The 17016-nt window shown below is 35.9% G+C and overlaps 2 protein-coding genes across 3 annotated transcripts in view; one reads left to right on the top strand and one right to left on the bottom strand.

The window, feature by feature from the left end:
* LOC123307488 (zinc finger autosomal protein-like) overlaps positions 1–17016 on the top strand; it is an 85117-nt gene that overhangs the window by 49919 nt on the left and 18182 nt on the right. The gene's annotated exons all lie outside the window — the stretch shown is intronic.
* On the bottom strand, positions 1667–9068 carry LOC123307496. 2 transcript variants are annotated; one of them, XM_044889834.1, is made up of 3 exons: positions 8614–9068; positions 7159–7244; positions 1667–2690 (listed from the first exon to the last, which is right to left on the bottom strand). In XM_044889834.1, the coding sequence occupies exons 1-3, from the start codon at positions 8970–8972 to the stop codon at positions 1681–1683; spliced, it is 1455 nt and encodes a 484-aa protein (XP_044745769.1). In that variant the 5' UTR covers positions 8973–9068; the 3' UTR covers positions 1667–1680. The 2 variants fall into 2 exon arrangements, with proteins under 2 accessions (XP_044745769.1, XP_044745770.1); XM_044889835.1 differs by having other exon boundaries at positions 1667–2684.

Below are 17016 nucleotides of genomic sequence, written 5' to 3'. Positions count from 1 at the left end.
CCTACACCGGTTACTTCTTTGACACTGCTGACTGTATCGCTTTCTGTTATATTTTATCGTACTTTGCCCTGTTTCGCGAGTCTGACTTTTCCCTTCGCTATCAGTCATGGTGCGTAAGCCCTTGGGGTACTGAAGGGAAAGTCCCGTCAACCCCAGGGGTTCGCGTCATAAGTGTTGAATCCGAAATCTCTTCTTTTCTATCAGTCATGGCGCGTAAGCCCTTGGGGTAGAGGATAAGAGATACCGCTCGTCATCAGTGAAATCCCGTAGTTGCGCTCAAAATAGACCTTTTCTTCGCTATCAGTCATGGAGCGTTAGCCCTTGGGGTAGCGAATAAAAGTCTCGAATAGAACCGCTCTGGTTGTGTTTCTTTTCATTGGAGAAATACAATTAATTACATCCCGATACCGTATAGCAAGTCATTTCACTTCGCGAGGTCATCCTTAGTATCCATTTCGTCAGTTCTGGTTGGCGCATTTTATTGAACAACCTTTGATTTTTCACTGTACCCGGTATAAACTTTATAAAGTGCTCGTGACCGGATAGAATTTCCCCGAATGTATGTTCGCTTATAGATTCGCTCATATTTCATACCTACACATATTTCCGTTGTTTATATAATCAGTTTCCGAAGGTGTGAATAAACTCACTATAGATCATTTGATTTTGACTACTTCGTTATCGCTACCACCCTAGATAACAGCGAACTCTGTCTCCGACTGGCAACTACTCTGGTAGGTTTGCTATTCTTCCTAGTGAAAATAATAGCTGGCGCTCGAGATAAGTTTTCTCCGAGGTAACCACGTTACACAACATCTAGAAGGAGCTAGATGATCAAAAAAACGGTACGAGCATCAAAACCTCTTTGACTAAAATTTCAAATGTTTCTGCAAATGGCCCTTAAATTGATAATTCAACCAGCCTTAGGGAAACACATTTGAAACACAGATGGCGCTCACTTCGGTTTGGTGGCTTCGTTTCCCGTCTTTCAACTCTATAATATTTGACCACAACTAAACCATAGTTAACCACAAGAGCCAAAATTCGCTTCTCATGTTTACTGAAATAAATTCGACTAACCTAAAACACAAGTGATGTTTTCCGAATTCCAATTGATCATTTCTGAATCATAACTGGAAATGGGTTGCAAAAACGGAAGAAAATCAATCCATGCCCAACCGACTGCTTTTACGAAAGTGAATCGAGTATACTTTGTCCCCACAACTTCACCAAAGGGTTTCTCGATATTCAAATGAACATACTATATGTTTATATGATGTTGAAGTTTCTCTTTTATATTTACACCATACTCCCGTTAACTACATTTGTTTTTCTCGATTCCGGAATGAACAAAGTCGATGTGTCGATCTAGGTGCTCTTTTCTGCTCGCTACGTATTTGCACAGACGACACCTGTGTCTCTTGATCCTCAAATGGACATAGTTGATGTGACTGCTCAGCCCGCTCTTTCTACCAGCGACGTAATCGCATAGATGACACTTGTGCTTCTTGATATTCAAATGAACAACGTCGACATGATTTCTAAGGACGCTTTTAATATGGGTGGCATACTGGCACACGTGGCATTCATGTTTCCTCGTTTTCACACGTCTTGGAAGGGCGACCTTTCCACTTGTCACAAACCCGCACAGATATTTCGATGTTAATCTGGAGCTGATGTTTAGTTTCGGCGACAAACTCGCGTGATGCTTGAATGAAAGTCTTGGGAATTACGACACTTCTGATTGTCGATATTCAGAGGAGATACTCGAGGCAGTTCTTTGGCTGAAGATGGATCCAAGGTATTCGGGTTGGTTTCTCCATTTTTCACACCAGCCGAGTGCCGTACGGGAAATTCACACTGCCCCCAGTGAGCCGGTTCAGATTTAATCCTTGTCGGATGTAACATTTCTTCGTTACAAGGGGCGAGTGTTTGATCTGCATCGACTTCCATAACTGAGGAATTTGAGTTGTTTTCTTCATTTTTAATTACGAATTTTTCTTTATCGTGATTTCCTTCATTGTCTATAAATTGTCCAGGAGTGTCCAAAATTCCTGATTCGACGTGCCATTTCTTGTCATCTTCAGGACTGGCAGTATGATCGTACTGTATGTGACATTTAGAAAATTGGTCTAAGTGAATCGATTCATATTTAATGGTCGTTGGTCGTACTTCAGGCATTCCTTCGGTAAAAGACGAATATGGTTGATTTGGACCCACTTCTATCCTAATTCCAAATTTTTCTTCTTCTTTGTCTGTCAATTGTTCGAGAATATCAACGATTTCCGATTTGACGTGTAATTTCTCGTCATATTTGCGACAGTACGTATGATCATCCTGCACGGGTTTATCGAGATATTTTTCGTCACTTGTACCGACCAAGTGACGTTTGGCGAATTCCCGTTGGTCCAAGTGAACAACAGGTGGATCTAACACTCGAAAAGTTTTTTTGTTGAAAGAGGCAGGCGAGTGATGCGCATCCATTGCCATAACTGGAGGATTCGACTCATTTTCTCCATTCTCGATTATATATTCTTTTCTATCGTGAACGCCTCCTTCGTCTATAAATTGTTCACAGGTGTCCACCATCGCTAAGTAAACCGGTTCAGATTTAATGCTTAGTGGATCTAATACTCGAGGCATTACTTTGGTGATAGAGGCAGTCGCTTGATTTGCATCGCCTTCTGTAACTAAGAAATTCCAGTTACTCGCTACATTGAACCTACATTGAATATTGTACTTATGTGGCCCGTACTTAAACTTAGGGCCTGCCTGTATATTCATCCCGTCTATTGAGTGAGGTCAAAAATTTTGTTCACTGAAAATACAGTTTTTTTTTTGACAGAAGGTAGAAGTAATCAGAATAAGTCATTTCCATTAAAAAAAGAATGGTTATTTCACCAAAAATTGTCTCCATAAAATATTCAAGATAGCCGACAAAATTTCATTAATTTCAAGTACGGAATCGGAAAAACGAAATAACACATAAACATATGGCTGGACGATGAATGGTTCAGTACCTACAGTTGGAAAATATCGGTCCAAGGAACAAACACAAGAAACTATTCTTTCACGACGTTTCGGCACTTTATTGTGCCTTCTTCAGGCTAAAAAATGGAAAATTATGTTATAAACAGTGACATAGATAATATAAAAATATGATGGCATAATATTCATATAAATTACTTAAATTATCAATCTAATACATTACAAATACAGAATAGAATATAAAAAATATATAAACACCGAAAACAACATTAAACATCAAAGCAGACTGAGCAAGACAACTGTATAGCAAGACAGGCCAAGGAAAAAAGGAAAAAATGGAAAAATACTCACTGTCAGAATATTAAAAAATTTCAATATTTTCATATACAGAAAATCGTCATAAAAATGAAAATAAAACGGGAAAACGAGTTCTACCGGATCTAGGCATCGATGTATGTTTGCTTTTTTGGGTCATGACACATCAAACGCAGAATTCAAATGAATGGAAGAAAAACGATCTACAAACACAACGGAAACACGAGAGACAACATGACACTTGTACAGTGGCGTAACGAAACGACCAAATATTTAACTGGGCTTTCAACATTTTGGAATCAAGTTGGAATATGCCACACTCAACGTACTAACGTCCGTACGTGCATTAACTGTGTTTGGGAACTTTTTTATATAAATCATCTCCTTAAAGCAACGTTTAAACCAGTTGTTCTCCCGACCCAAAATTTCAACGTTCTGAAAATCAAAATTGTGGTTGGATGATGAAGCATGAGCAGATAATGCTGTGGATCCTTTTTTATTCTTGCAATCCCTTTCATGTTGCGCAGATCTGTTGCCCAAATATTGCCCTGTTTGCCCGACATAACACACGCTACAATCCCTACAGTTGATCTTATAAACCACCCCAGAACATCTCTCCTTCGGATCCCTATCCTTAAGCTTTGAAAAAATAGACCGAACAGTTTTGTTGTAGTAATAAATAACACGATTTGTACTATCTTTCATTAATCGTTTGAGTTGTTCGGACAACCTCGGTACATAAATCAACTTACAGACTCTGACATTATTATGGGACTCGTCAACATTATTCAACGTGTGCGGTGGAGGTTCAACATTAGAAGAATGTTCAGGTTCAGTACCAAGTTAATCGTATTAGATGCATCAGGTCACTTTTGAGAGAATCATAATATTGTATCGTGCAATTTGGGCTGAAAACAGTGTAGAAAATTGAGACAGTTTATTGACAGTGCTAATATTGACAAAGTGCTATTATTGTTTCCCTATTTCGCCCCATTTATACGACGATTGGTCGATCGCTGGAGGAGCCGAACAAAAACAAGATTGTGATGAACAATGTGAAAAAATTCTATTTTTTTACACTTGGTCCTAAGAATTTTTTTGTCATTTGGTATCGAAATGGGCCATTTCATGAAATCGTTTATAGTTGGGGAGCCGACGATGCTAAATCGGGATTAACTCGAGCGACGTGGAGTCCTAGTGGATTTTGAAGATTAGATGGTAGAAAGAAAAAAAGGTTCTATGATGTATGCACATTCAGCGGTGGGTAAAGCGTCTGCAGGTTTTCAAAGATGTAAAAAAAATCGTCAGGTGTACATACTCGAGCGTGTCAGATTAAGATACTGTATATGCCCTACGTGTCACTGATAAGTCATGCTTATCTTAGATAAGTTTTTTCCATTCCTCTGCAATAATTCAGATAACAATTATGATCTAGTGTCGTATTAGGGTCTATTTCAGTAAACATTTTTAATTTTATTTCAACTTTGTCATCTTAATAGTTTTGTATAGGTGATTTTTGGTGAAACGCTTCATTTTGACCAGTTCTACCTTCTGTGGAAAAATAAAACCTCACCTTTAAATACAAAACACGTTAGTACTAAACGGCACCTCATAGTTAAATTTCGTTTGTTGAATTACATGACCAAACGACTATTTTGGGTGTATATATTCATAACCATTCATTGTTTTGCCAGTTACTGAAGAGAGGAGTAAAAGTTTTTGAACGATGAGGGCCGGCTTATTGACCTATCGTTAAACTATCCAATAGCCTTAACAATGAGTGACTGAAGAGGCCCTTAAATCAATCAAAGACAATTAATTTTTTAGTGACTCATCAAGAGTCCCTTTCTTTAGGGAATGTCCTGCAATAGTGCGTTAGGCTTCCATAGCTGCCAAACCAGGCGTTTTAGGAATTTAGTTAAGAAGCATTCCCTTTGTACTTTCAATTCTGTATCTCAGGAAATTATTTTCTGATATACAGGGTGTTCCCGAATGAAATTATTCAACAAATGAGTGATTTTTCAAATGGAACACACCTTATATTTTTGCATATTTTCAATACTCTTCAATACCCCTACCATGATGCAAAAAATTAGGGATATTTATCCAACGGTACGGATCTTATTCAGAAAAAACTGCAAAATTTCAACGAAACAGTAGTTCGGTAAAAGCCCTTAACCGATTTCCAGAAGCGATAGAAACATGAATTTGATTAGAATTTCTTTCAACTTAAGAATTTGCCTAGTCATCGTTCCTAAATGATCAACCTCTCTTATACAGGGTGTCCCTTATCAATGTCTAAATATGAAGAATTTCAAATTGTTTTTTTCTCGATTATTTTAAATGTAACACCCTGTATTTTTTTCCATGATGATGTACACACTTTGAAACCTTACATTTTTTCACAAGTAACCAAAGGGCTTTTTTCACTCCTGCGTCCAGCAGGCACGAAAAATGAAATATGAACGGAAAATTTTATTTAAATATTGGATATAAAAACAAACGGGCGTTGAAAAAGACAAAGAAAAATTGTGTTAATCCATTCAATGAATAATAATTTTTTTGGATGCCGATAACACTCTGTAATCGTTAGAATACACAAGTTACCAATAATACCTATGTATGTGTTACTTATTCGGACAAACATTATCATTTTCATGTTGAACTTCAAGGATTATGATTTTGGAAGGGTTTTTCAAAAATTGGTCATTCAGTTTGGTTTCATTGTGTGACTCATTTAAAATATCCGTTAGTTGTTATGTTCATTATTCCTGAAATTTTTGGTTGAAATGTCATTTTTCGTGTCTGCTGGACACAGTAGTGAAAATAATCCTAAGGTTACTTCTGAAAAAATGTAAGGTTTTAAACTGTACATCATCATAGAAAAAATGCAGGGTGTTGCATTTGAAAAAATCGACAAAAAACAGTTTGAAATTCCTCATATTTAGACATTGATAGTGGACAACCTGTATAAGAGAGGTTGATGATTTAGAAACGATGAATAGGCAAATTCTTAAGTTGAAAGAAATCCTGATCAAATTCATGTTTCTATCGCTTCTGGAAATCGGTAAAGGATTTTTACCGAACTACTGTTTCGTCGAAATTTTGCAGTTTTTTCTGAATAAGATCCGTACCGTTGGAAAATATCCCCAATATTTTGCATCATGGTAGAGGTATTGAAGAGCATTGAAAATATGCAAAAATATAAGGGGTGTTCCATTTAAAAAGTAACTCATTTGTTGAATGATTTTATTTGGAAACACCCTGTATATTAGAAAATAATTTCCTGAGATGCGGAATTGAAAGTACAAAAGGAATGCTTTTCAACTAAATTCCTAAAACGTCTGGTTTAGCAGCTATGGAAGCCTAACGTACTAATGCAGGACCCTGTATACAGTTTAAGTTTAACACTTAGAATTTCCGGCCTTAAAATGACACTCTGTATATTATTTCCAGAGAATATATTCTAAATATGTTTTCTCTGAAAAAAAAAATCGATGATACAAAAATATCACCAAAGAAGGGTGTATTAAAAAGTACTGCTTCAGCGGGTGCTGAAGCAGAAGAACGAAAGTAGTAAATACAAATAGCCCAACTTGCGGTACCCTTAAATAATACCAAAAATTTGAATTCATTACGTGACTTCTTTCGGAAGTTATTCAAGAAAAATCGATTATATCTGAAAGCCCCTCCTAAGGGATGTAGCACCCTTAATAAACAGTTACGAACAAACATTCTATGATACTTCAATATCAGTAGAAGTATCAAATCTTTTGGATTTATTCATTTACATCTTATAAATAAGGTTATTGTGGCTACAGTATGACATATGAAAAAAAAGAAGATTTCAAATACCTGCACTGTCTGTTTTCTTCCATTTTTCTCCCGTATCTTGTTTGTGGTTCCATTTGTGTTCTCCTTTACTTCTTGACAGAATTTCTCTTGAATTGGAAAAAAAAAAGATACATCGTATCGCAAATAGTCATTACATATACAGAAAGAATAGAAGATGGCACCTTAGACAACAACTCAATAAAAAAAGGTTGTTGCTATGTAAATTCAAAATGAGATAGCCTGTATATTATTGCATTATCACTCATGTAAACGACTGCGCACTTATCGTTAGCAACCCAGAGGATCTACATATAATGTTTGACAATGAATGATGATGAGACCTATGGTTTGGATTAAATTTCTTTTCACAGGTGTATAGGTCTATGATTTGTACACAAAACCAACTTTTTAGAAAAAAGGCCAACTAGTTTCGACTTTATTTCATAGTCTTCATCAGGGCTCTGAAATAGAACAACACGATCTACAATGAATTGGTGCAAACAGATCTTTGACAAATTTTAGTGGTGACATTTTGAACTAATATTCTGAGTAATTTTCTCTTAGTTGGTATCTAAATGAGCCATTCCATAAACACATGCAAGTTACCAAATAATGAGAAAAATTCAGCAATCCCAAGTTTCCATTTCATTTCCACGTAAAAATCCAACAGACCAATATGCTAAACAAAATTATATGCTTAAGTCAGTCATCAGGAGATAAGTTTTTTCCCATAGCTTTGTAATAATTCAGATAACAAATAATCTAGGTCATATTACGATTCATTTCAGTAATTATTTTCAATTTTTTTTTCCACTTTGTCATTTTGAAAATCTTCTATAGGTGATTTTTGGTGAACGTTTTATTTTGGCCAGTTCTACCTTCTGACAAAAAAGAGTCACCTTTCAATACACCCAGTATAAATATATTGTGAATATATGATACTATATTTCCACAAATTAAATTATTAGCATCATTTTTCGAATTATCCTCTATTGGAAACTAAACACAATCATTCATTTCCACAAATTTATTTCGATATTTCGACCCAAATCTCAATGGTCTTTATCAAGATATGAAATCGTACTAGTTGCTGCTGTGGACTGCCTTGTGACAGCGAAGGTTATAATTTGTTTTATTCAATTGCTTTTGTCGTCTCTCCTCGTGTTGCACAGATATTTTAATTATTTTGTTCATGTGACCTTCATCTGTTTGAACATTTCGAAAAGTGTCCTGGTGGTCTTTGTAAATTTTCTCTCTCCTGCTAAAATGAATGATTGTGTTTCAATTCCAACACAGAGTAATCCCAAAAATAATAATGCTGGTATATGTATTATTCTGTTGAAACAATATAATCCTAGGACTTTATTTCAATATCTCAGAGAATTTTTACCCAGACAAGAAATGCTCATAGTTCCAGTATTGACCGATATATGATAATTATTCAAAACTAGAAAACTAAAGGCGGCATTATCATACCTAAATGCCCAACGTATAAAGTTGAGAAATTCATTGGATCCTCTATTAGATTGATTCTCTTTCTTTGTGGATTCTTCGGGAGCTGGGGCATATCTTGCTTGAGAACTGTTTGCCTCCAATTCGTCCGTACGATTTCCTTCACTCTTATCATCTCCGGGATTAGGAACAGAGGCAACTTTCTTCTTGAGCTTAAGTCTCCGATTATTAACTGATTTTGCTTTAGGCGTATACCTTTTTTCACTCTCATTATCTGGATGATTGAGAACAGGGTCAATTTTCTTCTTAAGCTTGAGTCTCCGATTATAAACTGATTTTGAGTTACGTGTACGCCGACCAATATTTGCCTTTTTTGATCCCATTTTTATCAATAACAGTAGCACGCGACACGACAAGAAAAATGTATAGTCATGTTTCGCTAAAAGATCCCATTTAAATTTATAAATAAAAATAAAATATGTCTAAGTTATGTCAACGAGGTTATATCATAGAGTATCAAAGTTGGTACCACAGAACGGTATGAAGAGTAGAGAGAACAAGTGAGTCGCTGCGATCGCTAAAAGTACATTGTGGATTTGTATAATCGGAAATTCTAAAGTCAATTTGAAATTAACTGCCTTAGGCCCGTTTGCATCAATCCCCCTTAAAATGAGTACTCAACTAAGCGTAGCTTAAAGTTAATGGACAACTTTTTGTTGTCCTAGCATTATTATTGATAATGAAATGGATTGTCAAATAAAAGCTACTTGACGTTATTAGAGAAACCACAGCAGTTCTGCAGCCAGTTTGAGTTCAACAAATTATTTTAGGTTAGAATCCCGCCCTTAAATATCTAAGTGGTCATTACAGGAGCGCTTAAATTTAAGGCTAGCTTTAGCCATTTGATGTCACTTAGCAGATGGTGCAACGTGATTTAAGTTGAGGGTACATTTTAAGGGACACTTAACACTAAGTGCGCTTGGTGGTTAATTTTATTGCAAGTTAAGAATTTTCGAATAGATTTTTCATATGAGGGTGTATATATATATCTCTGTTAGGGTGGGTTGTAACTCAGTTGGTTAACCATCAGTGGGAGCTGAGGGTTCAAAACGAAAAAAGGTTGAACAAAATTTTAAAAAATTAAAAATCTCGACAGAAGACAATAAACATAATATCACCAAAGAAATAAAAACAGGACCGCATTTCCAAAAAATTACATAAAAGATTAATTTGTCCGGTTCCTATTCTCTTGTGGCAAGTGTGCCATGCGAAATGAAAATTGAATTCCTAAGAATAACTTATGTAGTTTTTCATGCCAATAACAAAATTTCTGTAAGGGATATAAAAAATATGGATTTTGGAGCTTGAAAGAAAAATCATGCTATTCTGAGTACTGCCCTGGAAATATTGATATTTCATGAACCTTTCGAAAGAGCTTTCTGAAGTGAACAAACCCATAAAATTTGCTTGGCTATCGCAAATTTTGGCCAATGTTCATGAATCGCCCCGTATCTCCGAAACTAATAGCCTTACAATACAAAACAATCTTGAATTCCCAATCCTAATCAGTTCTATCACTTCTGTGAGTACGATTACTGGCCGGTGTGCAAACAGAGAGGAGAACCGTTTCCCAACCCCTCGCTTTGTTTCTCCGACCTGTAATCTCGTAGTTTCAGAGCTCAGCCACGACTTCATTGCTTATTTTGTAACGTTGTCACCTCGGAGCAAACTTATCTCGAGCGCCAACTATTCTTTTCACTAGGAAGAATAGCAAACCTACCAGAGTAGCTGCTAGTCGGAGACAGAGTTCGCTGTTATCTAGGGTGGTAGCGATAACGAAGTAGTCAAAATCAAATTATGTACTAGTTTATTCACACCTTCGGAAACTGATTATATAAACAACGGAAATATGTGTAGGTATGAAATATGAGCGAATCCATCAGCAAACATACATTCGGGAAATTCTATCCGGTCACGAGCACTTTGCAAAGTTTATACCGGGCACAGTGAAAAATCAAAGGTTGTTCAATAAAATGCGCCAACCAGAACTGACGAAATGGATACTAAGGATGACCTCGAGAAGTGAAATGACTTGCTATACGGTATCGTGATGTAATTAATTGTATTTCTCCAGAAATGAAAGAAACACAACCAGGGCGGATCTATTTGAGACTTTTACTCGCTACCCCAAGGGCTAACGCTCCATGACTGATAGCGAAGAAAAGGTCTATTTTGAGCGCAATTACGGGATTTCACTGACGACGAGCGGTATCTCTTATTCTCTACCCCAAGGGCTTACGCGCCATGACTGATAGAAAAGAAGAGATTTCGGATTCAACACTTATGACGCGGAACGCGGACAGGGGGGTTGACGGGACTTTCCCTTCAGTACCCCAAGGGCTTACGCACCATGACTGATAGCGAAGGGAAAAGTCAGACTCGCGAAACAGGGTAAAGTACGATAAAATATAACAGAAAGCGATACAGTACAGCAGTGTCAAAGAGGTAACCAGTGTAGGTCTAATGAAGAAACTGAAGGTACCTCCTTTATTTCAGGCACTCGAGGAAAACAAACGAAAACTAAAAATTAATTCCTAAGAGCACTAATACTTATTAGTGGGATGATTCATGTCCATTCTTGATAATATTGAATTTGAGAATCGTGGCTATATTGGACTATGTATACTGGTAAAAGGGGGAATTAAGCCCAGTTGAATTTTGTCGACGTTTCGGACATTTATTGTTTGATCACATACAAAACAATTGGGTTGTCCTTAATCATGACTAGAAAGCAGCAGATGTTAAAAACAAATCTTACTTATGGATATAAACATAAATACCTAATTCATTTGAATTATTTGATATTAAAAACATATATATGATCGTCAACCCGTTTCGATCATCAACAAAACTTGCTGTAGTTATGATGGAAATTTAAAAACACTAAAAATATCTTTCCTCTCTAACATCCAAAACATATTAATAACTACACATTGAACGATATTGGCACACGTCAACTGAAGATAGATGACTGACAATTATTGATCGTGTTCAAAAACATTTTACACATCTAATTATACTTACTTATTATATTTACAGTGTGAACAATCGTTAAACAACATTTTCAACGCGCAACTTAATCCTTAAGTACATATCTCACACAATCAAAGAGTCAAATAATTTTGGACATACACATATAAAGTGAAGGACAACTATAGTCGGTGGCTAATAAATTGGGTAAATGGTGACAAGTGTTAATTATTGCAGGAGGCTCAACAACAGTGTTCTTACCTTTTGTTCTTATATTTGTTTATAAGGATGTTGTAAATTCTACTTAAATTTTGGGTATCAGTTCTTTTATTAATAGTATCATTGGCTTTTATATGTATCATTTCACTGATAGTACGTTTTCTGTAATTAGTTTCAGAATCTTCGATGGTGACATCTTTGAAATTGAATATATGACCGGTATTGATGTGATGTTCGACTAAAGCCGTCTTATTGTCGTCATCTTTCGACGAATGTGTGTTGCAACTGTATATATGCTGTTTAATTCTATTAGAGAGAAGCTGTTTGGTTTGACCTATATATGAACTATTGCAACCTGAACATGGTATCTTATATATAACGTTGGATTGTTTTTCTATAGGGAGTGGATCTTTAAGTTTAGTATAGAAGTTGTTCAGAGTGTTTTTGTTATAGCAGGCTAAGATGCAATTATGTTTCTTTGTTATGGTATTAATTCTTTCCGTGAGACCTCTTATATATGGAAAACTGCAATAAACTTTACTAGATTCTAGTAAAAAACTCATTTTCTTTATTGTAGATAATAACGTACTTTCTGAGTTTTTCTTTCTTTGAACACGTCATAGGGACGCCAGACGCCATTTTGGACGCTTTTTGCCCTTTTTGCCCCTTTTTGCTTCCAATTCTATTCCATTTATGATTTGCGGGCTAGTTATTATAATAAACTTGTTTCATGGTGGATGCGCTTGGGTTATGTAATGTTCATAGTATTAATTTCTTAATTTCTACATATTTTTTTTTTGTGCTTATCTTATGAATACGTGTAAATGTCACTGAAGCGTCCCCAAGCCAAGGCAATGATTCGATTACTTAGGTACGACCAACAGGGTAAATACTGTAATTGCATTAAGGACCCTTAATTATCATTTTTCCTTTTCTTTTATTATTATTATTTTTCTCTTCACTGGTGGAGTTGGTCAATACCGGACATATTTGAACGTGATAGCCAAGAGCGGAAATAATTCATATTTGTGTTACGGGACAAACATACAACTTTTGTGGATTTTACCCTTCCTAGTATCCTGCAGGCCGGATACCCTTGTATCTGCGTCGATTTCTGAGGCCGGATGCCCTTGCAGCTGCGTCTCTCTCCCTTGAGGCCGGGTACCGTTGTAACTGCGTCTCCAAACCTTTAGGCTGGATGCCCTTGCATCTGAGTCTAATCCTTCCCACAACCCCCTGACTGAACCCTACCCAATTCAGAACTGTTGTATGCTGAACGTAACTCATCTCACTGAAGTATCGGTTAAGAGTCATCATTAAGGAGCTGATAGCTGTAGATGTAACTGATTCCACCAAGTGTGCATTTCACGTCAGATTAACCTGTTGCCGTAGCTACGTAAAAGCATACCTGTGTAGTAGATTATGTATACTTCATTCAAATTTATTTTAGCAGTCGGTTGGCCATGAAATAATTTTCTCAAGTTTTTGTAACTAAAACGAAGTTAGGTTGGCACTCATGAAATGTCGTTAATGTCATAACGCCGTTGCCACAACTAATATCAATTTTTATTACGAAAATGCCGAAAGTAATTGAAAAAAGAGACAGGGTTTCAGGGAGTGCTATTCAGAATTCTGGTCCGCTCATTCAAATAGTTATACCCTGATATTCTGAAATCCACAATACGTCAGGCGGTAGCGAACATATTCAATGTAAGAGAATTTATATAATGTTTCATCTGAATCTAAACGACTTATATTTCAGCTGAATATTTCCACAATCAGAAAGATTGTGAATGAAGAGGATGACAAAGAATTTCCTTCTATTGGGGACCCAAAAAAGTGGTGGCATTTGAGAATTTTATGTTTGAGTGAATTAATGCGAAATGTTTACTACAGGATTTTCGATAAATGTCATCGGAGAATAAGTTCCCTAAAATGGATTTTTCTATTTTTCATTTGACTTGTCCTATACAATGTAAATGTCTTAAGGTACTAATAAATACCTAATAATTATTGTTACATCAATGTATTAAGATGAATAGCCACAAATACGCGCAAGTTGCCCTGTTACTTGTTTATTCATGTGAAATTTTTGTTCAACGGTGAAGTTGCATCTTAACCCTTTCAGTCCAAGTGGTTTCACTATAAAGTTGCTAAGTTTGCTTAGGTGACAAAAAAGTTGTTTTCTTGCCTTCCACAAGAAATAATAATATTACTTGTATTATAAGTCGGGTCCTGGTCGTTACATGTAGAAACCACCATTAAAAAAAATGCAAATAGATATTCAATGAAATATATTGAATTTCAAGTATTCTCGACCTCAAAATATGAGTTTATTTTGAATGAAATTTTTAATTTGGGCCTGAAAGGGTTAACTTGAAAATTCCTTCAATTCCTTTTACTTATATTGATGCAAGATGATTTTTGTAGAAGAATTTAACATTCTTGTAATTATCTGTTGATTCCTTCGGGAGATACCCATTCCCAACCACTGGATCATATGCATTTCATCTTCGGGTTAATATTTTTGAAATCTACAAATGATGTAAGCCAAAGAAGATAACGAACATTAACTCTCCTCAAGCTAGTGCATATTATTATATTATACTGATCTCTTGTATTTTCCATGCAAATAACTGGATTTGGTATGCCTTCAATCAGTTTGTATAAACTTCAATTATGTTCGTCACATATTTTCCGAAGAGATTCGACATTGTGATAAAGTACGTAATAACAGAAACTTTTACGTAGAACTGGCAACATAGCGTTTATTTGAAACCCAAAAATGTTTTGACAAGCTTCATAACCCCACATTTTCGTACTATATAGAGTGAAATGTGTCAAATTTCCATGGCCAACCGACTGCTAAAATAAAAGTGAATGAAGTATAGTTGTTGCTGTTCTAAGGGGAGGTTTTCTCGCAGCTCTTTTTCCTCCCCTCTGCTGCGCCCTAGAGCTATGACATTGGAAATCGTCTCCAATGAAACCCGAAATAAACGTTTCTTGTTTGGGTTTAAATGTGTTGTTTTCTTTCGAATCTCCCAACCTCCCGTCAATTTTTCTATTAGTAATCAGGGTAAGTACTTTGGGTTGCCTACGTAATGTGGAGTCCTACCACAACCAGACGATCACGATTTTTGTTGTCTCTGGTAAGTATCTTCGAAGTAAAAAGAATTCTACAAGCATCACTGACCAGCGCAAGGTAATTTAAGGCCAGGACAGTACAAACTGAATTGTCAGGAATTCGACATTTACGGACCGCCCACTTACTAACCAGAAGTAATATCTTTGGAAAAAACCCATAAAATTTGATCGAAATCGGACCTTCCAGTCCAGAGTTATGGCTATAGCAAATTTACGTCAATATTCATGAATCACCCCGTATCTCCGGAACTATATAAGGATACAAAACAAGCAAGTTTTCTGAAAGGCTTGGATGACCTGCATTCACCATTAAGCTATGGCCAACTCATGAAATGTTTTGGTGTTTCAATAAGAGTTTTAAAAAAATATATATCTTAATCTGCTGAAAATATCTTAATCTATCTCGTGACAGCTTAATGAAGTGTTTATAATCGGATCCTTCGAGCAAATCTTCGAATACAACTTTCTTATGAAGTTGTCAGTTTTCACCATTTCTCACAATGAGATGAACTTTCAGTCAATGTTTAAGGACATATATTTCTTCCTTATAACATGTTAAAGTTTTCAAATTAGTAACAAAGAACAGGAGGTGAATTAACTGAAAGGATTTGCACAAAAAAAAAAATTTTTTTATTTATATATTTCAATCAAATTTCAATATTCCGTGATACAGGGTGTTGAATCTCGGCTGGCAAAAAGTTCTAAATTTTTCTAATACGCACCTGGATGCTTTGATCGGTTCAAAGATATATCGGTTGACCAATGGAAGTGTATTTTACGTTCCTAATATCAATTAATAATACTGGGTGGATAGAAAATATTTGCAAATACATCAATTACCCTGCATCTCGATTATTGAGTTGATCAGACGGATAATTTATAGGTTTTTTGGGCTCATCTAGGCAGTTTAGGGTCTACCCAAGGTTAACATATGTCCATTAACCAATGAAACACCTAGTATAAATAAACATATTTCAGATGAGTCTTGAGGCTTCTTTTTGGACTCACAGTCTATCCACATAGGTGACATTTTTGTTTTTTAACATCCAAATGAACACTCTCGACATGTCTTTCAAGGCACACCTTTCTATTTGTAACATATTCACATAGATGACACTTATGAGGCGCCGTTTGGGCCAAAACTGTTTCAACGAATTATTCATTTTCTTAATCCAAATATACATATATCCTCACCTAGAATAGTAAATATCACCTACACCGACAAATATATCAACTAGAATAATTTATATATTTTAAGACATACTTTTGACCCAAACGGCGTGAAATCCAAATATATTATAATTTGAACTATTTCATGTCGCCAGGAGATGGCGCAGCCTATGCGAGTTTCAAGAAAATAGATCATTCGGCAACCCTGTGAAACGAGGTCAGTAGTACGGAAAGAGGCTTATAGATAGCACTAGCACCGGTACTGTTATCGTTATGCAGATAGCTAATAGCTCTTCTACAAAAAGTAACAGTTGGGCTGCGCCCCAAACGGTGATAAAAGCACTTATTTAAAACGCCGAAAGCGTAGCGTACTAGAAACTGAAGGTTTCCATTTTTAGAAGGGTATTTTGGAATTTCGAAACGAGTACTTTACTATTTCAATTTCCGTAAAGCAAACTATACTTTCAATAGCTCGAATACAAAACATATTCACGCGCGTAAATTCTAGACGCGTTGTTTATTTCGCACCCTCTCAAGCATAGACAAACTCAAGGCAAGAAGCTATCTCTGTTCCTGAGATCATTTTCAGATAATAATAATAATAATGTCTAATATTGTATCGATGGATGATTTTGTTAGGGAAGTGATTGATTGCTATCAATATTTGTCAAATCTCGCATCTATAGCGGAGAAATAGATATATTGAATTTGCAGCACCAAAAAATTGAAAATTATTGTCGAATTTTCAACATTTTTATCGGGGCAGCTACAGATAATGTCCTGAAAGATATTTCGATCCCTATTTATCAGGAATTATGGAATCTTTACCAACACATAGAATCGAAATTAAATGAATCAGATCAC

This window comes from Coccinella septempunctata, chromosome 2 (genome assembly GCF_907165205.1).
Source record: "Coccinella septempunctata chromosome 2, icCocSept1.1, whole genome shotgun sequence".
In the NCBI taxonomy this organism is placed as follows: domain Eukaryota; kingdom Metazoa; phylum Arthropoda; class Insecta; order Coleoptera; family Coccinellidae; genus Coccinella; species Coccinella septempunctata.
Note: the sequence above shows the minus strand (reverse complement) of the source record. Positions and strands in the feature narration are given on the sequence as shown.